A 24133-nucleotide genomic window follows, 5' to 3' on the forward strand; every position below is an offset into this window, starting at 1 on the left:
TTATCAATGATCTGGATGAGGGGATCGAGTGCTCCCTCAGTAAGTTTGCAGATGACACCAAGTTCAGTGGGAGTGTTGATCTTCTTGAGGGTAGGAAGGCTCTGCAAAGGGACCTGGACAGGCTGGATTGTCCTCTGCAGACAGGACCTGGGCTGAGGTCAATTGTATGAGGTTTAACACGGCCAAGCACCGGGTCCTGCTTTTGGGTCATAACAACCCCATGCAACGCTACAGGCTTGGGGAAGAGTGGCTGGAAAGCTGCCCAGAGGAAAAGGATCTGGGGGTGCTGGTTGACAGCCGGCTGAACATGAGCCAGCAGTGTGCCCAGGTGGCCAAGGCGGCTAACGGCATCCTGGCCTGTATCAGAACTAGTGTGGCCAGCAGGAGTAGGGAGGTGATTGTGCCCCTGTACTTGGCACTGGTGAGGCCACACCTCGAATACTGTGTTCGGTTTTGGGCCCCTCACTACAAGAAGGACATGGAGGTGCTGGAGCGTGTCCAGAGAAGGGCAACGAAGCTGGTGAAGGGTCTGGAGAACAAGTCGTATGAGGAGTGGCTGAGGGAACTGGGACTGTTTAGTCTGAAGAAGAGGAGGTTGACGGGAGACCTTATCGCACTCTACAACTACCTGAAAGGAGGTTGTAGCGAGGTGGGTGTTGGTCTCTTCTCCCAAGTAACTAGCGATAGGACGAGAGGAAATGGCTTCAAGCTGCGCCAAGGGAGGTTTAGACTGGACATTAGGAAAAATTTCTTTACTGAAAGAGTGGTCAAACACTCTTGGAACAGGCTGCCCAGGGAGGTGGTTGAGTCACCATCCCTGGAAGTATTTAAAAGACGTGTAGATGTGGTGCTTAGGGACATGGTTTAGTGGGCATGGTGGTGTTGGGTTGACTCGATGATCTTAGAGGTCTTTTCCAACCTTAATGATTCTATGATTCTATGAATTTTAAGATTGGATACCTTGGGTTATATACATAGGGGGGAGTCAGCAGCCAGCTTTATTTCCATATCTCCATTTCTACACACATCGAGCAATAGAATATTATCAATATTAAGGAAAGACAGACACTTTCAGTTTTCTGTTCCTTATAATTTTAAATTGCTTCTAACATTCTTTATATAATAGTCATGGAAAATACCACAAGACACACAGAGAAAATTTGGCATGAAACTAAACAGTGTGAAAACAAGTAATCATGCGATGTCGCAAATCATTGCACAAAACCCACAACTACTGTCTGTAGTCAGCAGTCTAACTGGCAACTGATTACTAAGGGCATTTTTCAGAGGTTGATACTATCTAGGTCTTCGTTAATGACCTGGAAGATGGGATGCAACGTACTCTCAGCAAGTTTGCACTCCAGCACCAAGCTGGAGGACAGGGCTGCTCTTCAGAGGGACCTCGTGGGCTGACAGGAGCCTCATGAGGTCCAGCAAAGGCACATGCCACTTCCTGCCCCGGGACAGGCAGAAATCCCCACGCAAGGGGACAGACTGAGGGCTAGCTCCATGGAAAAGGCCCCAGGGGCCAAGCTGACCAGGATCAGCAGCATGCTCTTGGCCAACCACGCCCTGGGCTGTATTAGCAAAAGAGGACCCAGCAGGAGAGGGAAGAGAACCTACCCCTCCATTCAGTACTTGTTTGTTCAACGTGGAAAAGGGAAAGCAAAGGGGAGAGCTTATTGCTATCTGCAGCTACCTAAAGAAGAGAAGACGGAGCAGGGCTCTTCCAAGAGATCTTCAGTGACAGCACAAGAAGTGATGGGCACAAGCTGGAACATGGCAAGTTCCTATTAGGCATCAGGAAACAAATTTCACCTTATGGGTGGTTCAGTCCTGGGACATGGCCCAGACAGTGTCCATCCTTGGAGATACTAAACCCTCAACTGGACAAGGGTTTAAGCAACTTGATCAAACTTCAAATTTGGCCCTAGTTTGAGCATGGGAACCTCATGAGAACAGTTTGAAGCTAAATTATTCTAGGTTTCAAATATCATGCACAAAATGTTTTTTAAAACCAGAACATTTTTACCAAAAGCTGCTTTTTTGAACCTTAATGTCATACATCATACTGTAATAGCTCTCAAAAGCTCTATAGAAGAAGTTGGGATCAATTTTCTGCAGAGGAAGCAGAATGATAAGGTGAGAAAGGACTTTGTTCTCCCTCAGAATATTTGCAATTGACTCCAAGATTATGACAAGATCATAAAAATCTTTATTAACAAAAGCCTGGTCAAGGCACGGGCTGTCTATTCAGCTAGACAAACCTGTGCCACTTGACAACCAGCTAATGAATAATATACATATTTGAACAAACGCTTTGCCCACACACTCACTGGTAGAACATACATTACACCCCTAACACGAGACACGGGGAACAATTCCTGAAGTTGTTAACAGTTAAAAATGGTAGCAATTTGTTTTCATTTTACTCATCCTCCCCGCCCATTTTTTCTTCAAAACAAGCTTCTTGAAGGAATTACAGATAATATTCAACACAGTGCTATGTGACAGCCCACAGATGGATGCATTTCTAATGAATTTGCAGAAGTTAAAAACGCACTGATAGCAGACATGAAAAAAATCTGGGGAATTCTCCTTAATTAGATTACACTCTGCGCACCCTGTCTGTATGAATGAGGACATAGCAGTGGAAACTGCCTGACAGCATTGTTAATACAACTGCTAGGGTTTGTAGTAGAGGACATCTGTTTTAAAGCCGTGATCCAAATCTGCCCCTAGAGGCCAATCAGCCGTGCTTTGGACCTCCGTCTAAAACATTAAAAGCAAAATTCATACTTGCTGGGAGCAGGTGCAATTCCATTAAACTCACCACATTTGAACGTCACCCTAGATTTCAAACAGCTCCTACAGTCTGCAAGTGAGGCACAAGTGCAAGGAGAAATAAACGCATTCATTATAAAATGTTCAAATATCAGCAGGGTGTAGTAATGCTGTTTCCCAGCCTAGAAATGTGTCTCAATAGAGTGACCAAAGTGCAAAGCACACTCGGCCCCTACTCACTGCCCTACAAGACAAGGGTTTGAAAATTTTGCTGTATTTTCTCCCTCATGCTTAATTTTCTTGTGTACAGACATGCACAAGGATATATCCCCTTGCCTAGAAGAGCAATAAAAACAATTTTACTTTTTTTTCTCTGAAAGCAGAATCAATTAACTTTTTTTTGCAATAATCCAAGGCACAGGTCAAATATGGAGGGGGCAGAGGGGGAAAATCTGGAAATGATCCTCCCATACGTCACTCCAAACAACAGGCACACACCTCAGTATAAATAAATAACCGCTAAGCCATCCCCATTCATGTTTCTAATTAGTGCAACCTATTTAACAAATAGACACATAATATAGGTCAATTATGTAGGTCATGATAAATTTGTGAAGAACTTCAGCCTGTAGGGCACCAAAAGACCACGTTGAGGCAGCATTTTCAAAGTCACAGCTCATTTCTGCCCATGGCTTATGAACAGCAGTGAGGACTAGCAGAGACCTGCTTGGCTTTTCTGTTTTGTGGTACTACAGCCGCGAGCACTAATGAAAACATCAGTGACATCCCTTGGGAGACACCCTCTGTGATACGATCCAGCATTTATCCTAAACAAATCCAATGAAAGCCACTAAGACCATCTATTACACCCTACTATAGAGCAAGAACAAAATATACTTACCTGGCCCAATTCTAGAGTGCTTCAGAGTTTGAACTTATTGCCACGCAATACCTTTAGCTCGAGAAAAAAATCCTGGAAGACAAAAAGATGGATTACTTCAGATCACAGAAATTGTTGAAGCATCATGAGAAAAGCAAAGACAGAACTAGAAAAGCAAAGCAGTCAGTGGAGGGCCTACATGTGAATACGGCAAAGGCATGTTTTGATCATTATTTCCTCAGAATAAGAGGCTTATGTGATTGTTTTGCCCACCTGCTGCCCCTCCAAAACTTTTGAACCAGTTACTAGTTTCAGCCACAATTGCCAGAAATGTAAATGTCTCAAAGATGTTTAATTTCTATGAGTTTGTCAGAGGAGACGGAGAAATATCTTATTTATGCTTTCTCTGTAGGAAAGGAAATGGCAACTCAGCATTTATCTAGTTTGACCATGGCCCTCTGACCAGGGACAGATGCAGCTCCGGAGAAGCCACAGTATGTGCCAAGTCCTGCCTTGCTAGAAATGTTGGGAAGGAATGATGGGGAACCACAGTGGAGAGCATCAGAGAACAGCAGGTGCCATGTGGGGCTTCAGGCAAGTGACAGGACTGCAGAGCTACCTATCCTGCTCAGGGATACAGGGAGGACGTGAGGATAAAATATCACAGCAAACGCTACAGACGTGTGGTTTGCAGCAGGGAGATAAAGGAGTTGTAGGACTCAGATCAAAGGGAAACAAGCTTAATTTTCACTGTTGAATTTTTCTGCTGAAGATCAGCACTAGTCTAATTTGTTCTTTGAGATGAAGGTAAAAAATGGATCTTGGAGGGGAATTTGAGCTGTAGGTTTAGTTGCTGTTACCTTCCCTTAGTATTTCCAGAATATTTTTCTTCTTCAGGCAATCCCAACTCGGCCTGCTGTGGGATAGGACTTAGAATCATAGAATCATAGAAGCCAGACTTCCAGCTTCCTGGACTGCTGTTAGCAGAGGAACTCCAAAATCTTCAAATGAAATATCTCAGGGAGTTACCTGAGGTACTCTTTTGTACCTTAAACATGCAATAGTATTAATAGCATCATTAATTAAGTGCTGGGGAGCATCTGGGACCCAGGACACAGCTGGGAATTGAGATGCAGAGCAACAGCAGTTGGGAGGCTGCTGCCTGAGCACCTGTGGACGGCTACGCCAGCTTCAGTAGCACCAGCACCAGCCACGAGCTGGGAACAGACTCCTCGCCCCTTAGAACTTCCCAAACCTGCGCTGCTGCCTGGAAGAGCCAATCCCCAGGCAGGGCAGGGGTGGCAGCACCGAGGGAAACATGCTCTGCACAGGGAGCCTTAATTAACTGCAGCTCTCAGAGGGCAGATGTTCAAAACCGCACATGTGCATCTGGGTCCACATAAGGCAGCCCGAACTCTATTGCTGGCCACATGTCAGCGGGTTGAACTCCTGTGTGCCCCTCTGAGGATGTGAAGAGATGGAGTATTTTACGTAATTTGGCGTATGTTACTACCTGGCTTGCACAAAACAACATACCAATGGTGTGCAGTTCATGGGTACGCTGTGCCAAAAATACTGACCTTGTATTTATATCTCGAATAGAAACTTGTTACAATAGTCAAGACTGAACTGGTGAAATAACCTTTTAATTATACAGTTTCTCATATTTGTACAATTTTTCTTTGATCACTGTTTATTAATTCTCATCCAGACATCCAACACAATTGTTCTTATAACACTGAAGTGAGATAGTTTCCCAAATAACTGGTTCCAAATAACCTGCATTCTAGCTCAGGTTGATATGTATAAGACATCAAGCTATGAATCTAAACGTGCACATATAAGTCATATATTTAATACGTAGGCACCATCCTTGAAAACGTTACAAACCTCAGACTATATGGCTTGAGTTAATCTTAGGAATGACCACAGTACTGCATATGAGAAAGTCTCAGGAACAAATGCAAAACCTTTTAAACCATCTATACTCCCTTCCACGGCCCCAGATGAGGCCAGGGGGTTTCCAAGAACAGACTGAGAACTGTTCCCCATGCACATAAATGATGCTTTTCACAGGAAGGAAAAAACCCCACAGCATTACAGGCCCATTCTTTGGGATGTCTACTCCTAACCGCAGCACTGTTTATGAACATATATGAGAAATAAATACTGTATTATTTTGCCCCATCCCTGGGGAAATGGTGTTCCTGATAAAATACTGCTCTCTGCTGGCCTGGCCTCCTTTTCCACAACAGCCTCACTTCCCGCAGTCTTCTGTCTTCCCCAGTGAAAAGGGGAAAGAACACCTTGTTTTGCTGGCTCTTTAATTGCATCTTTTAGCAATCGGTGACAGGAGCATCTTTCATTTATGATTGAAAAACAGTATATTGCTAAGGAAAACAATATTGATATCACATAAATCTGTTTTCTTAAAAGAAAAAGTGCAAGTAGTCCTTGAACCTGAGTAACTCTCCAGAAGTGTTCCTGTTTTCTTGCAACTTGAAAGAAGAAATAGGCTGTTCATGTAGCAGGCTCCCCATTGTAACAAGCTCAGACAAGAGTGTATTTGTAAATGTGAGAGACTGAAGTCCTGTTCTGAGTTTCAGGAAACTTGCTCCTAGGTGGGAATTTTCACAGCAGTCCAAAATCCTAGTGATAACCACAGGATTTGAGGTGGGGCTCCCTGGTCTTTTACTTTAAAGGACAACTCCAGGCCTGAGTAGCTCCCTGGGCCGAAACTTATAGCATCTCTACGCCCTATCCCCATTTTTTGTTGTTTTACCAAAAGGGGATCACTCAGACCAAAGCCAACTGAAAGCCAGCTTATTTGCATTGAATTTACCTTCACGCTGCCACTAGGTATCACTGTGCTACAGCTGGTATAGCGGTAACCATAAAAACTGACAATTTTTAATCTGTCAACATCTCGTATTGAGTCAGAATAAGGCGATGCAATGCTGCAGACTCACCAAGACCAGCCACCCATGCCCAGCTGCAACTGTCATCCTCCCCTCAGTCCCAGGGATAAAAGGTATGCAGCCTAGCTGCGTCTTTGCTGAGGTTCTCCTGCCCATCTTCTTCCAATGCTTTCCTCCCATGACATGGGAGGTTTACAGCTCCTGAGATGCTGTAACCGACAAGAGTGCTACAGCACCAATTTTAGGATTAACAGCTACAGGAATTACCAGAGTGCTCTCAGCTGTTTTTTTCAAGCTGCCTGCAGACTCAGGTTTCTGGGGAGAAACCACAGTAGGTGTCAGGGTCTCGCTTACGAACTAGGAGGGCTAGAAACTAAATATAGGTTCTGTTGCAATCACATCATAGGGAGCCACAAATCTTAAAGATTTTAAGTCTTTGTGCCTTAATCTTCCTTTGCAGAATTCTCCCATTAATAGCATAATTCCTTTTAAATATAATTAAACAACATCAAAGCAAGCTATAAAAATAGTTGGAAAGATCAGTTTCATTTACCTGGGTAAAACAGACATGGAGTTTGATTTGAACAGTAACCATCATTTGAAATTTCTCAATGCCTGCTACTCACAGGGCTGGGGAAAAAAAAACTAATTTACTTTCCAAACACTGCTATGAGGGAGTCATTAACTAGAATAAATAACACCCTGGGAGACTCTGCGCTCATTCCTACAGCGGGGTCTCTCAGCACAGACACCTGCACCTGCATGGAGCTGCTGAAGCGACAGCAGGGCTCGCCGGGAGGATGTGAGCCTCTCGCATGCAGCCAACAGCATCACAGCTTAGACCTCTGCTCTGCATCCGATTTCCAGTTTCAGTCTCCACCTCTTTTCTTCATGCCTCGTGTTTGCTGCTGTGCACTCACGCATCCTAACTCCCGAACAGCCTCGCCTCATTCTTCCAGACTGGGTGGAGCAGCAAGCTGCTCTAAGAGTCATTTTTGCTGGTGAAAGACAAAATGGTGGAAGAAGAGCCATTACGGAAGTTACTTAAGCAGAAAAACTGCTAGAGGAACACGAGGTATGGACAAAAAAACAGAGCAGCTACCCGATGGTGTCCTTTGCTCACATCTACCAAAGCTTTCTGCCTCAGAACTGGACCAAACTTGCAGGTGAAGAGTTCTTGCCAGGGCTGGATCTCACCAGGGGAGCAGCGGGTGCCAAGCAGTCCTGCCAGCCATCTCTTTGGTGACCTCATCCCAGGGCTACAGGGCCTCTCCCTGGACTTGCACAGGCCCTGCTCTGCTCCACAGCTGCCTTCTGCCCGGCACCTCCTCCCCCCGCCTTCTCTCACCTCGGGGACTGTTTCTCTCACACCTTTTCCTCACACCTCTCTGGTTTTGTAGCGTTTTGTCCTTTTTTAAGCACATTTTCCCCGGGGCGCCACCAGAGGGGCTCCGCTGGGCCTTGCGGGGGGGCTGCTGCGGAACCGGCCGTGTCCGGCGCGGGGCAGCCCCGGCCTCTCCTCACGGAGGAGCCCCCGCGGCCAGCACCTGTCCCGGGCACCGGGCGCAGTCCCGCGTCCTTCGGTGAGCGCGACATGGATGGGGCGCAGCCCACACGCGCCTGCGCAGTGGGAGCGGCGGCCGCCCGGGGGGCGGGGCAGCGGCGTCGCCATGGCGGGGCCGGAGGCGGCGTGAGTGCGGGCGGCGGGGCCGGCAGGGAGCCGCGCCGCGCAACGGGAGGCGGAGGGCGCGGGCACGGGGGTCTCTGTGTGAGGGGGCGCGGCGGCGGGTGGGCGTCCCGCGTTTGGGCCGGGCCGGGCCGTCCGCTCTGAGAGGGCCGGCCGGGGCCGCGCAGGCCCGGGCTGCCTGCCGGCCTGTGCCGCGGCGGGCACCTGCCCGACAGCCGGTTCCCGCGGGGCCCTCGGCCGCGCAGGAGGAAAGCTTTTCCCTTGCAGCAAATCTCAGCGTCCCCTGACAAAGGCAGGGAAGAGTTAATCCCCATTCTCTTCAGGAAAATGAGGGTAGCGGGTTTATGCTGGCAGGCTGCTGCGCCTCCATCCCCCTCATCCTTCCAGCCTCCCCTTTCCCGCGGTGGAGACTTCCGTCTCCTCAAAGGATCTTCCAGTTCCCGCTGCTTTCCTCCCATGACATGTTTTTAGCTCTCGTGTAGCTGCAGTTGAGGCCTTTCTGGCACCAGGAAGATTGGAGTAATCACCCCGTATATGTGCAGTAATTGCCACCTACATCTCTGTGCCTGCTGATAGAAGCCAGAAAGATTTTTTCATTTTTTTGCAAATGAAAATGGCATTTTTTTGCCATCTCCCTGATTCTTTTTCATGACAACCTACAGTTCCTTTTCCCCTATGCTGATCTATTATTCATGTGTATTTGTGCCTGTGATTTTGCTTTCCTTCATTTTTATAAAATTTTGTCTTACCCACTTTTGGCAATACACTGTAATCACCTTGAATTTAAATTCCTCCCCCTCACGCCTTCTGTACACCTCCTGAATTCGTATCATCAACATATCACATACGTGCCAAAACCTTGGGATCTCCCTCCTTGGAGGTTTTCAAGGTGCAGTTGGATATAGCCCTGAGCAACATGGTGGGTCCCCATAGCTGCCCGTGCTTTGAGCAGGAGGTTGGATGAGAGGCCTCTTGAGGTCCCTTCCCACCTAAGTTACTGTATTTAGCTTCTCTGAACTCTCCTTACTCTGTTCCTTCTTAGGCCTCAGTAGTAATGGGGAAAAGAAAATTTATGCAGCTTCATGTCTTAAAATTCGCTGTAGATCTTGATGACATGCTGGAGGAGGATGGATATATTCCTTTTGAACCATTGGGAAAGTATTGTGTGGTCTCGTAGGCACCCGGCAGCCATGGAGGCATTTGATGGTTAGGACAAGCAACATGAGAGAGAGAGATTTTGCTGCTAGGTCCAGTTTTACAAGTGATTTGCAGGGGAATCCTAGATTTCTGAATGCAGGATTCTACATTGTCCTACTGGAGTAAATGTAAGCATTTAACTGCAAGTTTCCCTGGGTTAGTTGAGGTAGATTTGAGCCCTGAAGACAGTAGCTGATATCTCAGTCTTACTCCAGATGCTGAAGGAGTTGCAGACATAAATCCTTTTACTTGCCAGCAGTAGTCTCTCATTCCCTGTGTGTAAGTTTTTTTACCAGGCTGTTTGTTGCAGGGACTTGCTGCTTACTTTGACTATCATACCCGACTTTCTTATCACAGATCTAAACCAACTAACAGTTAAGTATTTAACTAATGCTCAAGTCAAGTTTACTCCTGTAAGTCCCTTATCAAATAACCATCATACTCTTAGATCCTTTCAGCAAGTTTAGAAAATAAAACATTTCTTTTCTGTTGGATATAGGAGTGATGTGGGAACCACCTGTTCTGTGTGAAGGACAAAAAATAAAACGTTTGATAAAGGGAAGAAACAAAACATCTGATAAATGGAAGCCATGAAGATATCAAAGCGGTTCTTCGCTTTTGGGATTTTGACATGCATAGCTATTTATGTTGCATACATAAAATGGCACTTGGATTCCAAACCAGTCATGGGAGCAACAGAAGGAGTTGCTGAAAGCAGGGGAGACAAACTGAACCATCAGGCACTGACCACAGATCTCTCGGTCTTTTATGGAATTATGTTTGACGCAGGAAGCACAGGAACTCGCATCCATATTTTTAAATTTACACAGCAGCCAAAAGGTATGGCCTGCTCATTGCATGATAGATTAGTTCTTGCATAACATATGGGGCCGATTATTGATGATTCTTTTCTAGGGATTACTTGAACAAACATACTTCAGCTCTTTCTAGAGAGCCATCAGGAAGTATATTATGATTCAAGCACGTGGGTTTGGATGAAATTATGAAAACATTCAACAAGGAGAAAATGCTGTAATATCAGAGTGTGAACTAAATAGCAGCTGTTTTTCATCACACTGCTTGGTGGAAGTTTCACCATGAGGTTGTTGGCTGTCTCTAGTTCCTGGTAGTGAGCTGCTTCTCTCTGAATTGTCTGATTTAGTGCATCCTTGGCTTCTGTGTTGGATTTAAATTGCAAAACTTCACTGTTTGATTAAAATTGCTATGTATTGCATCTGGACAGAAAGCATTGCTAAGAATCGAGACAGAAGTGTACAAAAAAGCTCCGGTTTTCCTCTGGAGTCGTAAGCTTCATTTGTTTAGGTGTTGTCAGCTCCTATTTGTGAAACTCTTAAAGATGAAAGAACCCATGTGGATGCTGTTACTGGTGATCTGAGGATACTTTTAAGGATTAGCAGTGTGGTGTATGGTGTGATTGGCCTGTGGGGAGCACCTTAGGTTTGCAAAATGGGCTAGCGTAAGGCTTAGCCACCAAAGGCGTTAAACAACCGTCCATGGATTTCCTTCTTTCAGTGTATTCCCAAATCTTTGCTTCTTTCTTGCCTGCTTCTCTTTAAACACAGTTTCAGAATATATCGCAGGAAACTTTATGGAGTGTAGTCGGGTACAGGAGGAGGATATTGTCAAGCTCATGTTGTCTTGCCTGCAGGTTCATATAATTGTCTATACTGCAGGTTTCCAAAATACTTAGGTCTGGCTTCCTCTGCTGCCATTGAAAATGGTGGTAAAGCTTCCACTGAGTTTTGCTGGAGTCAAGTTTAGCCAGAACAGAGGACACTGAAACATGGGGTCTTTGTTACCGTTGCAGTTTGGAAAGCTGCAGGTGTAAGGTGTAAGGGCTCAAGGAGAACTTGCACCCATCTGGTGATTGTCTGGTGTGCATGAAAAATATGTGCATAGTGGACACCAGCACCTGAAAAACAGTTATGACTTTTAAAAATGGTTCTCTTGGTAGCTAATTCCATAGCAAGGGCTGTATTTAAAGGTCACGTGGCTGTTGATATTTCATTAGACAGAGGCTTCAGTTGACTTCCATTAGCGCATAATGATGTAATTTGTAAAATGGTTTTCTTTTTGTGTATGCAAAATTATTTGTACCATTACTTATTTTGGCATACTGCTTTTGAACAGAGACTCCCAAATTAACCCATGAGACGTTTAAAGCACTGAAGCCAGGTCTATCCGCATATGCTGATGATGTCGAAAAGGTAATTTTGTTCCTGTTACTGTAAACGTATGTGCCCCAAAACCTCCTGTTCTTGATATGCCCTGCAAATCACATCTTGCTGTGGTACAGTATGCTGAACTGTCTCAGTTCAGGGAATTGTCTCCAAATGATGCAAGCTCACAGTAAAAGTTAGTCAACATACAGAGGAGCAAGGAACAGAATGCATCTAGTTCCGCTCGGTGGTGTTGTTAATTAAGCACAGTGGATGTTTTTCCTATCTCTGCCTTAAGAATTTTGATGCACTTAAGAAAATGACAAAAGAACTGTGTTGGATTGGAGCAGAGCCTTCTCCAAAAGTGACCGGAATTGGATTCTCAGGAAAATAGTCTAAAAAACAGGCCAATTACTGAGTGACTTCTCTCCTGTCTTCCTTACCTTCTGGCTCACAGGGATTTACGGACTTCCTGAGCTAGACTTATACCCAGCTCATAGTGTTTTACTGGCTCCAAAGGCCTTTTTATTCCAAGGATTTGTCATACTGCCTTTTGAACCTTTTGTAGCCAAAACATTCAGTAGCAGGGAGTTCTATGTCACTGTTTGAAAAAGTGACTCTTCCTGTTTGTTTTAGACCTGTTGCTGGATTATATCCACCAGGTCTCAGCTGTAGGAGATAGTGAGTCCTCCACCTTCTCCTGACCCCTTGTGATATTCACTTGTCTCTGTTCCACATTTACAGTGAATCATACCTCTGATCACCCTTTTGCACTTCCAAGAAAGGCAAATCCAAAGAGTTTCTAAGATGCCTTTTTTTGTTCTTTCTCTGGTCACAGAGTGGCCAGGGAATAAAAGAGCTCCTGGAGGTGGCAAAGAAGGAAGTTCCTATGGAGCTGTGGAAGTTTACTCCTTTGGTCCTGAAAGCCACAGCTGGCCTACGGTTGCTGCCAGGAGAGAAAGCTCAGAAGCTGCTGGATAAGGTACTATTTCCTGTCTTTCAGTTTGCTTTCCAGAAATTTTATAGCAAAATTTGGTCCCTTCTGTGTAAGGTACATACTCCTTTATCTTCATGTACATGAGCCAGTCCTATCATTTAACCCTGAAAGCAGTGCAAAGCCACCTGATCTCAAATGGGGTTGGGGGGAGAAATTGCATGAGTACAAGCACAGAGGAATAATGACACTTCCGAATAAGCCTGGAGATGACATATAACATAACAAGTGTAATGAGATACTCCTGACAGTCACCACAGGCTTGTTCTTTACTGGGCGTGTTTGTTGGTGGTTTTGACCAGGATGCTGCTAGTTTGAGAAAAGCTCTCTGCTATTTGATTGGTCATGTTATCAGCCTGCTGCTGCAAGGTTGCTCCTTTATATTGATTTGAAATAATGTAAATTGTATTTATAGGCATGTAAAATATGTTTAATATTTTAAAATATTACAAAAATAAACAAAATATTATGTTCTAGATATAGAACGGGAAAAGTTTATTAAGTGTGCACTAAGTGTACTCTTTCTAAGCAATAATTGGAAGGAAGAAATGCGGTGTGTTTGAAACCAATGTCTGTATTGTTTTCTGCTGCCTGCAAGCTGGCCCGTTCTTTTCCACACTGAATTTCAGCTAGAACTGCTGCAGTTGTTATTTTAGAGGACTCTGGAAACCTAGGGCTTTGCTACCTCATGTAAAATGTAGGGGACCTCTAACAGCCAACATGCTCCTGTTAAAAATGCCATTCCCTAGGGCATTCCTGAAAGCCAGGGTGTCCATCTCCTGCCTCTCCCGTACATATATAATACCCTGTGGGTTGCCAATTGCAGCAAAGTAAACTGGGTTTCCTTCCCTACCCATGTCCATCCCTTGTTAATGGCATTTCTGAGCAGTCTTCATGCTTGAAAATCCACACATCCATCCCTGTCTGTGCACCAAACTGCAGAGCCAGCATGTAAATCACTGACGTTTTATAGCAGAGCGCAGTCTGATGCTTCTTGGGCTCTTGAATGTCAAAGTGGTGAGCAGCGGTCAGGATCTGGCCCAAGAAGAGAAGCAGTTGTGTAAAACTGGAGTTTTAAAAAAACTTGCTTTCCAGCTGAAAAAAGATTTCTCTGAGTGTAGCTTTTATTTGAACTACAGGTGAAGGAGATTTTTCAGGCCTCCCCCTTCTTCGTGAGGGACAACTGTGTGTCGATAATGAACGGAACCGATGAAGGTAGGCTAACTTGTGGAGACTGTTTCTGCAATCCTGGAGATTCCCGCTGCACTGTGCCAAGTCCCCACTCACTGTAGTGGGAACCCACAAGCAGCAGGTTTGACACAGTTTTTACACTGCCTCAGGCACTGCCTGCCAAAGAGATCTTGTGCTACGTTTTCCAGTTTGAAGTCCTGAATTCTGTCCTGATTTTCAAAGCTCTGAGTGCCAGGCAGTTCCTGTGGGATCACCAGGAAGCCACTGTGCAGTCAGCACTTCTGGAAAGGTTTCTGAATATCTGCCTGTTGAGATGGTTTTCAACAACTGGTTTTGTACACCCTGCTATTGACAATGCTTATCAGAGCTTTCTGGAAGTATGTGGTCATAATGTTAATTATAACTGATCTAATGAGTGTGATTGTGAAATGAATCTGAAAAAATGTTATATAGAGAAGAATATACATGCTGAAGTAAGTTGATGCTTATCAAAAAAAGCTGAGGACAAAACCCAGAATCAGTCTTGATTTAAAATAATTTGAAGAAACATGTCTAAATTCTAAGTAACTGAGCGTTGAAATGTGTTTTAAATCTACTTAGAAACCAAACTTTAAAGTAGCTGGAGCTGTTTGGAGCTGTTTATGAGTTCCTTTTTTACTGCTTAATGGAAGAAAGACATTGTAATTCTTCTTTTTGTTTTGTTTTAAAATCATTAATAGCAATGACAGCCTTGGTTCAGCCAAGGGTTGAACTGGACCATGTTCCCTAGCATGCCTTGAGCTTGAACCACATGGATAAACATTTGAATTTGTTAACATAAGGCCCACTAATTCATCTCATTTATGGAGAAAAGGTTTATAAAACAAGAAGAAGATGAAACAGTGTGGCTCACAAAAATGCTTAGAGGAAAATAGGAAAAATTAGAACACTGAAAAGATGAAAATTCTTAGTATTCAAAAGCAAAGGTGAGTGCCTGACATCAAAAAAAAAGCCTACCAGTGGATGTTTTTGAAGAAAATGAACAATGTGAGTGTCAGTCATTGTCTTTTAGCTAAGGATTGAAGCCTTTGTGACTTCTTGTCTAAGTTTTTGACCTGTGAAATACAGAGTTCTCCAGGCATTTCGTGTATGAGGCGTCTCTTCCAAATATCACATAAGCTCCAGTATAGAAGGTCATTCTCTTTGTTCAAGGCATCTAATCTTGGTTTTTGACAGCAGTTGGCAGTTGTGGAAACGCTGGCTTTGGGTCAAGGTGGGTCAGGGGAGCTCAGCAGAGCCAGTCCTATTCACCCTTCTTGAAGGTCCTTCTTGATTAGCTCTCAGCTAGACGTCCTTTGGAGACTTTGTATTAGAAGTCCTCCATTTGTGAAAGGGGGACAAGGGAGCTTGTGGCAGATGGTCTCTGGTGTCTCTGTCTATTGTTGGATGACAGGCTCTGGTTTGCTGATTATTTTGTTAGACGGCACAGTTAAACTGTATGAGAAAACTTAAAAATGCCTCCAACTAAACAGATCCTAAAGCAGGAAGACCTTGTAATACGTCTTGCCTTATTTGTTACTGTTGTTAGATAAAATGAAATGGTATGATCTAACAGTGCGTCTTCTGAATCTTTTCCCTATTAGGTATTTCAGCCTGGATCACAATAAATTTTTTAACAGGTATGTGTACATGAGCATGTGCATAAGGATATGACCGATGCTGTGAAATTCATGCTGTTTTCTGCCCCTGCATGGGATTTTCTCATTCATTGGGGCGGAGTGGGAGAAAGAAGGATCTGGGAATAAGTCAGCAGTGGGTTTTGGCCTGGCCTATTCAAGTCATTAGGATTTTCGCCAGTTACTTGACAGAGTGAGGAGTTTAATCCCTTTTCCTAGATGTTTAATGTAGCCTTTCTTTCAATTCCCTGTAGGGTACCAGAGTATTTTATTCCTTTTTATAGTCTGCCACTAGCTCTGGCTAATTTTTAACGTGGATATTCTAGATGTGCTTGGCAGCTGCACAGAGTGAAAGAAAGTGCTACGCTACTTCCTTACAGATTTGTATTATAGAAATACCACAAGTGTTTACACTGCTGAGTTAGAAAAGGGTAGCTGAAGAGTAAAGAAAAAACTAAGCTGAAGCCCTCTGTGACAATAAGTAAAGCAGTCTGCTGCCCGAGCGCTCTGTTCAGCACACACAGTGTGTGGAGCAATACGACAAGTACCCTGAAGCTTTTTATGCTCACTGGAAATATCAGAAAGGTCAGAGATCTTCAAACATCAGCTATCATGAGGTATACTGAGGTACTTGGCACAAACTGGTCTTGTCAGGAAGGTGTATTTGAAGGATCTAACTGAGAAGAACTGGATTTAAATGAGAAGAGAGGTCTGGGCTGGCAGCAGGAAGAATTCCAAGAGACCTGAGTCTCTTAGGCCAACTCTTTTCAGTCTCTCATCCCCTTGGCCATAGGAATCTGCAAAATATCACTAAGGGATCAGGGAGAGGTGGCCAAGAAAACCACATTCCTCTGTGTTACGAAGTGGTTACCAGAGTAGAGTTTGCAAAAGGGTCCTTGCATCTGAAAAATGTTTAGGAATCCAGTAACCAAAGCTGCTGCAATTAGGGCATGAACAGCCACCAGAGGAATGAGAGAAACTCTGTCACTTGAAGATTTTCAGGTCACCCTGATAAAGCCAAAATAAGTGCCCAGTAGATGACGGTATAATTTAGTGCTGGCTGGAAGCTGACAGGTGGAGTTAGATTGTCTTCTTTCTTTACTGCTGTACTTCTGGTTTTGTTCCTAGCCAATTTGTCACAGTGCCCACCATGGCTTTCTCTGTTCTGTCACGCATTTCAGGTAGCCTAGATGATCCGCAGAAGAGAAGTGTAGGGATGCTGGATTTGGGTGGTGGATCAACACAGATCACCTTCCTTCCACGCACCGAGGTAATGTGAACATGCACACTGTTGGGAAATGCTGGTGCAGAAATCAGTAACTGCTCAGATTTGTTTCCCTTGGAAACAGACCAAGAGTTTGTCAGTGTGACATGAAGCCACACTTCTGACAAAAAAGCCCAGGTCACATGGTCACGTCTGCCTTGTAATAGTCAGTCATGGAGGCATTCACAACTCTTTTGTCAGTCCTCTTACTCCAACTCCATGGGTTGGTGGTGCATGTGGTGAATCTGCCAGGGCTGTTTTATCTTGGGGGAAGTGCAGTGTTCACCTGAGCATCTCAATCCTCAACTCTCAGTTTGTGCTGCTTATAATGAAGAACTCAAAGGCAATGCTGTTAATGAATTCAAGTCCAACATTTGGCCTATATTGGGTTTTAAGAACACAGTAAGATGCGTTCTGAATCCTTGTTTCTGGTTTTCCTGAGTTCACTCAGTTGCAAATGGTTGCTTTCTAAGGAGCAACTGTTATTATGCAGTAAAAAATACATGCTGATGTTTGTCATTTCAGCTTCCTGTTGTGGCATTTTTATAGGTGTTCTGTGAGCTGGAAGCCCTACCCATGTGGAGTCGTAAGGCTCTGGCCTGAGCAGAGTTACTGTTCATAGTAAAGCTGCACAAAAGCAGGGGGTTGGGATGTTGTATCTAGTGTCCCAGCCTGGGCTAATCAAGACATTGTGCTCTTGAGCAGAATGACAGGGGATGTGAAGAGTCTGGCAGGTGGAAATTCTGGACTTAGAGATGGTGTTAAGATATGAGCAGCATGAATAGCATCGTGGCCTGAGCTTTGTTCCCCACAAACACGCTAGCTGTGCTGGTGCACTTAGGGAAAAGGCTGCAAAGTGCTTCAGATAATTACCCTTTCATTTCTTCAGACCACACTGAAGACTTCACTCTGTTCCTTGGCAAGCACAGTGATGTGCTTTTCCCTTGGCTTGTGGAAGTTCACAGCTGAATTCACTTGAGTAGGAAGCTAATGCATGCCTGGCTTTCATGTTATTTTGCACACAGTTTTCCCTAGTAAGGATCATGTGCAGAGGCAGTTGCTGTAGCCTCTTGACAAAAGCAGTTAAGAGCTGGAATAAGTATTCATTTTTAATTAAAATAATTCTTTTATACACCAATTTGGTGTGGATACAAATAGAAATGTAACCAGTTTAGACTGTGTCATGTGAAGATGCTATTTTAGCTCCAGGTTTTGTGGTTGTCTTGTGTATCTGCAGTCGAATCAAAATACTTGCAAATTCATCATTTCTCTCAGAACCATGCATGGATTGTTTCACGGTTTTCCTAATAATTTGGAAGATTGCGTTGTTGATGTTTGCTGCTGCTGGCAGAAACCTTGCAGTGACATCTTTTTCTCCCTCCAGGCAACCCTCCAGACATCACCAGCTGGCCATACAACTTCATTTCAGATGTTTAACAACACCTACAAGCTGTATTCATACAGGTTAGTTGTACGAAAGAGAGCACATTGTACAGATAGAAACTTTCTATGAAGCCAGTGAGATCTAGGTGTTTTGCTGAAGTGGGGTCCTTGCAAATGGATACTGGGAAGAAGCAGAGAAACCTGAGCCGCGTTGTTGTGGTGGATTAACCTTGGCTGCCCACCAGATGCCCATCAAGCCGCTCCATCAACGGGACAGGGGGAAGAAAATATGACAAAAAACTCGTGGGTCAAGATAAGGATAGGGAGGTCACTTACCAGTTACCGTCATGGGCAAAACAGACTCGACTTAGAGAAGTAAATTTAATTTATTGTCAATTAAACAGTACGATAATGAGAAATAAGAACAAAATCAAAACCACCTTCCTCCCACCTCACCCTCCTTCCCAGGCTTAGCTTCACTCCCAACTCTTCTACCTCCTTACCACCGAGCGGCACAGGAGGATGGAGAATGGGAGTTGCAGTCCATTCATAGCGCTTTGTCTCTGCCATTCCTTCCTCCTCGCTGTCTTCCCCTGCTCCCAGTGTTTTGGGCAGAGGGAAGCAGCTTCTTCCCACCTATATTTGCTGTGGGGTGTGTTTGGGCTCAAAAAGAGTCAATTCTGTATGCTAGAGGCTATGCTGCCTTTGAGGAGGGTAGGAGAAATGTTAGGGGAATGCCTTCAGCATTCCCAGTTCTTCAAGAGCCGTATTACCGTTGACAGCTATTGCCTGTGCTTTTTCAAAAAGAGATTATCCTCTGGGTAAGGGTAATGTGACAGTGGGTTGTCACACTGTTCCCCTTATGTGCGTTAGCTGCTGACTTGAGCCATTTTGCTGGGACCATGTAGAGGAGACTGGCATGTCCCAGCCAAGCTGTCAGTGGAGTATCAGAGGAAGGATGTTTGTTGTTCACGGAGGCTTTTATCCCTTTGCAGTTACCTGGGACTCGGGCTGATGTCAGCAAGGCTCGCCATTTTAGGAGGACTTGAGGGAAAACCCTGTAAGTTATGGGCACTCCTCGCGTCTTGGCTCTGAGCATAGGGTATGTAGCCCTGTTGTGGGGGGAGGAGTTGTCTGTCCCCTTCCCACTGGGCTCAAGGTTCCTGAGTGGTATGTGGACCCCTGTCGCCATGGCTGGGTGCATTTGAGACGAATGCAGGAGGTGACACTGCTAGATCCCAGGAGACCTGGATTCTTGCCAGCCCTGGGCGGGGGGGTGGGACATCTGAGTCATGACTGGGGCTTGGATGTGCCTTGCTGAGGCTGTGGGACAGTATGGAGCAGGGCTGAGGGTGAGGGATCTGAAATTAACTCCTTATGTTTTTCCCTAATGTGGCTTCATTTTACATCTGCAGTAGGAGAAGGGGAGGAATTGATCAGCCCTTGTTTACCACCTGGCTTCAAATCTGAATGGCAACATGCTGAGATAGTGTACAAAATTAAAGGACAGAAGGCAGGTATAGTGATTTATCACTCTTCCTATCTAGGCCAGCATGCTATTAGCAGAGTAAATAATATACTCTCAGTCTCTTGCAAAGACACTAGATTCTCTGTTTACTGTTGTGTCTGGCTCCTCTTGACGTGCTGTTAAAGAGATTCTGCAGCTCTTTCCTCTTGTGCCATGGTGTGTCTGTCCAGTCAGTAAAGCTGCTAGTAGTAATGCAGATGGAGTTGAGCAATCCCTGAACAGGTCTTTCAAAATCCTTCTGCCTTAAATGATGTTGTCCATCTCTGGTCTATCGCATACTTAGTCCCAACCTGAGGATGGTAACTGTTGCCACTGGAAGAAGATGCAGATTTCAGTTCTCTGTGAAGAGCTTACGGAGTGCTATTGTGCAAAAGGGAGCCTGTTTCCTGGCAGATCCTAAATAAATTGTATGTATATTTAACTCTCTGCCTATAATACGCTGGGTTTCTTTACCTTCTTTTAGGTGAGCCTCTGTATGAGTCTTGTTCTAACAAAGTGGCAAAGATGCTCTACAAAAAAGTGCATAAAGCTGAGGAAGTGAAGGACTTGGATTTTTACACTTTCTCCTACTACTATGACCGTGCAGCAGAGATTGGTCTCATAGGTACGTTTGCTCCTGTTTTCATTTCATTTCAAATGACAAGCTGTGGAAAAAGTGGTAACACTTACACACAGCATGATGCTTTGCTAAGCTGTCACGGAACTTAGTCTTTTGTTACACTGCTGTGCAGCATTGGTCTCGACTGGCTTTTGAATGCTATTTAATTTCTATAGGGAGGGGACTGGGGCTGTGAAATAGGACCTGCAACTTCTGGTAATGGTTTTCAAACAAACTGTCTACATTTTAGAAATCATTGTTGTCTGATTAACTCCACAATCCAAAATAGAAAAAAGCCCTCATAAAGATAAATAAATTTATTGGGCGGTAAAGCAGTGAAGTAATCTTGGGCTGTGTGTTTAGCTTCACTGACCTTTTTAGATGGAATGAAGATTTTCAGGTAATTCCACATGTATTCAGAATGCATCCCATCTCTTTTCCAGTGGTATGCTGGTGTATAGAAGGCTGTCGTGTTCACTGGTAGAAAGCAGATGATGAGATCTCAAGCTAGTTTGGACAGTTTGGCCCCCTCCTGAACCACTTTATTATTTACAAATAATTTCAGATTTAGTATGTCGCAGAGCGCCACTGCTGTGTCAGATCTGGTCAAAGGCATTAACTGTGTTCAGGCATCACTGGGCAGGGCAGCACAGACATGGGGACAAGGTGAGAGAGTCTTGTGAACTATGTTTCTTTAGGAAACAAGGCTAAAAGTTCTTCATAAAATGAGGCTTTTCAGTCTATATTAAGAATCTTTTAAAGGTTCTTTTACCTTTAAAGCAAGTGTGAGTTTTGTCATTGATTTCAGTGGCTCAAGGCTTGATTTCCAAACAACTTTTATTACTTGAATCTACAATTGCCTTTATACAAAAACCATAAAAGACCACATTTTTTTTTCTTTTAGATAAAGAAAAAGGAGGAAGCTTAACTGTCAGTGACTTTGAAATTGCAGCTAAATACAGTGAGTAAAATACAGTCAAACACACACTAGTAATTGTGTGTAAATTCATACCCATGTGGCCAATGTGTGACATGCTAAGAAGCTTGATTTTTTTGTTTTAAGTAAATATTGAACACCTCCCTTGACCACCTCTCTCCATAGCATCTCACGAACATTTCTGCTTATTTCTGAAAATCTTAACTATTTTTATATTAATTCTTGCTTTTGCAGCCCACATCAGACACATCTTATAATACTTATATTTCGAAACTCTCTCAAGAATTACTAATAAACTTGCCAGTTAACAGTTGTCCTGAAATCATGCTTTCAAAATAGATGTGGGGGTTCTCATCCTGTTAGCATAACCTGTTCTAATCTGGTTTAATTTTCTTTTTGTCTCAAGATTTATTCATATGCTTGATTGTTAATCGGAAAAGGGGGAAAACCAGTTCATAGCTTTTCGCTTCATCAGCTGCAGAGAGAACTGCCTACGCAGATTTACAAATGTAAACATTCTTTTCTTAATATCACAAACTCAGGCTTTGATCAAACTGACATGGGGCTTTTTGGTAAACTTTATGAATGACTGAACAATTGTTGCAGTTCTGATTTCTGGACTACCATTTGCGTAATTCATCCTGAGAAAGGAAGTGGGTTTTATTTTGGTTTTGTCTTTTCTTTTTCTTTTCTTTTGTCTTTTCTTTTGTCTTTTTTTTTCTTTGGTTTTGTCCACCTCTGTTGAGTGCTTATGCTTGAGAAACATAACACACCTGAGGTTGCTCAGATTTTTAAAGGCTTGAAGGAGATAGAAGAAAAGTTGGAGGCCTTTTTCATCCTTTCCTGGAGAGATGCAAGAAATTCAGCTGTCTTAGGGGAGAGACAGAATGCCTTGATCTTTCTTTCAGTGTGCCAAAGCTTTTGTGCTTCTGCTAATGTGTGCATATCATTTCAACCCCATTGTAACAGGTTCTATCACTGCGCAACTCAACTGACAAGAGGTGTTTTATGGATTCATTTGAGGTTTTTCAAAGCTGGGCTGATGCTAGGCCTGAGCCCACAGTGTGCATTCAGACACTGTTTTCTTTCTCCTTAGTATGTAAGACCATGGAAATCAGCCCCGGAAGCAGCCCTTTTCTCTGCATGGACCTCACGTACATCACCTGCCTCCTGCAAGAACTGGGCTTCCCAAAGAGCCAAGTCTTTAAGGTGATGCACAAAATGGATTGTTGGGGAGAGTGGGCAGGAAAGTGCCGAGGCAATAGTGTCATGCCAGTAGTTTGGTCCTTGATTTGCCTTCTTGCTACAACACATGCTCTGTGATTTGGGGTGGAGGGGCACTATCTCCACGATGGTGATACTGGTTGTGATAACCTTCAGCCCTGTATTCATCTTGCATGCTTCTTCTTCTCCCGAAGAATTGTGTTTTAACTTTTTTGTTTGTTTTTTTTTTTTTCTCTCAGCTGGCCCGGAAAATTGACAATGTTGAAACGAGCTGGGCATTGGGAGCCACTTTTCATTACATTGACTCACTCAATAGACTGCAGTACTAAAGCTCCTTGAAGGTGACTTTTGGGAATCTCAGTTTTTGGAAACCCAACACGGGAGAATCTGCTGAAGGGCCTGCTTTTGGCTTCCAGAGTCCTTTGGGAGGTCATCATAAACTAGGCCCCTTTCCTCCCACCCCCTGCCAAATCCCCTCCATCACTAGCTCTTTTTTACAGTGCAGAGTGCAGTATCTAAAGCGTAAGCCTTGATTTGACTGCATCCGCAGTCAGCTTGAGGTAAAACTTGATCATTGTTGAAGGAAAATCAGGACTCTGCAGGACATCTATGATCTCTATGAGAAAAACACACCTTTTTGGAATATGCCTGTACTATGTGCTTGTACTGTGCTGAAGTCGCTGTAGGAAATGGTCACTCCAAAAGGAACTCTTTACCGTCCTGATTTCAGGGTGGTTTTTTCCTGTTTGTCAGCAGTTTTCAGTGATGATTTTTATTTTACTGCTTCCGTGTTTGAAGGTGAACTTGTGTGTGTGCAAAGACAGTGCATTTACACAGGTGTGCTGCTGACAGGTAGCAGCAGTGTGGAGGTCTCAGCTCTGCTTTCCACTTGCTGAACTAGAAAAGCTCAGGAGCACTCTAGAAACTGGATATGGACTTAGAGGCATGAATCAGAGCCTGTATGCCCTGTAGGGTTAAAGCCTACAGCCTAATGTTGGTTCCCTGGCTGTTGGGAGATGGACGGTGGAAGACAACATCAGATTTGTGCATCTAGACAAGCAAGGCCTGGGAGTTGGTACAGGGCTACTGATGGATTTGACAGTTCTAGAGTCGGTCAGGGTAAGATCGATGAACAAGACGCAGCCACAAAAATAAACCCTGAGCACAGCTTATTGGACCTTAATTTGTGCCTTGGCAAGGTTCATGCAGGGCCCGGGATGAATGCATTTACATGGTGGTTTGGGTGCCACTTCCTGCAGGCGCATCTCACTTTGATAAACGAATGTATTGTGGTTGCACTGAGCCGTGGCAGGGTAGCTGCAATGCACCACTCCAATAGTGTCCCATATGTGGGCTGGAAGTGATCTCAGAAGCGGTAGGAGCTGGAGAGGACATGCTGCGCTATTTGTAATCTAACTGTGGAATTGTGTTGTATTTTGTGGATGTTTAGAGCAGACCTGAGTGGTCTTTTGGGGGTGCAAAAGAGCCCAGCCTCCCAGGGAGCCAGCAGCGTGTGCCCCAACTCGTGGGCTTGTGGCCACAGCCTCATCCTTTCCCTGCAGCAGCGAGACATCATTATGGCGGCGTGCGGTGCAGCATGGCTGCTGGCTCTGCAGCTGAGTGTAGAGGGGACACTTGAACCCCACTGTACTGACAATAAAACCCCAATTTAAAATGAAAACGTGGTGGTGGTGATGGTGGTGTGGCTTTTGG

At 44.4% G+C, this 24133-nt stretch overlaps 1 protein-coding gene across 5 annotated transcripts; it reads left to right on the forward strand.

Annotated features, from left to right (window-relative positions):
• Window positions 1-8206: 8206 nt before the first annotated feature.
• On the forward strand, window positions 8207-24095 carry ENTPD6 (ectonucleoside triphosphate diphosphohydrolase 6). Of its 5 annotated transcripts, XM_075147412.1 has the most exons (15): window positions 8411-9188; window positions 9777-9840; window positions 9966-10306; window positions 11618-11694; window positions 12485-12628; window positions 13780-13855; window positions 15454-15489; window positions 16668-16756; window positions 18135-18214; window positions 19129-19193; window positions 19549-19650; window positions 20125-20265; window positions 21164-21220; window positions 22293-22405; window positions 22660-24095. In XM_075147412.1, exons 3-15 carry the CDS (start codon window positions 10048-10050, stop codon window positions 22747-22749), a joined length of 1329 nt encoding a protein of 442 aa, XP_075003513.1. In that variant the 5' UTR covers window positions 8411-9188; window positions 9777-9840; window positions 9966-10047; the 3' UTR covers window positions 22750-24095. The 5 variants fall into 5 exon arrangements, with proteins under 5 accessions (XP_075003514.1, XP_075003515.1, XP_075003516.1 ...); XM_075147413.1 differs by lacking the exons at window positions 8411-9188; window positions 9777-9840 and adding an exon at window positions 8207-8272; XM_075147411.1 differs by having other exon boundaries at window positions 8411-9840.
• The last annotated feature ends 38 nt before the right edge of the window (window positions 24096-24133 follow it).

The sequence above is a fragment of the Calonectris borealis genome, chromosome 3 (assembly GCF_964195595.1).
Source record: "Calonectris borealis chromosome 3, bCalBor7.hap1.2, whole genome shotgun sequence".
Classification (NCBI taxonomy): Eukaryota; Metazoa; Chordata; class Aves; order Procellariiformes; family Procellariidae; genus Calonectris; species Calonectris borealis.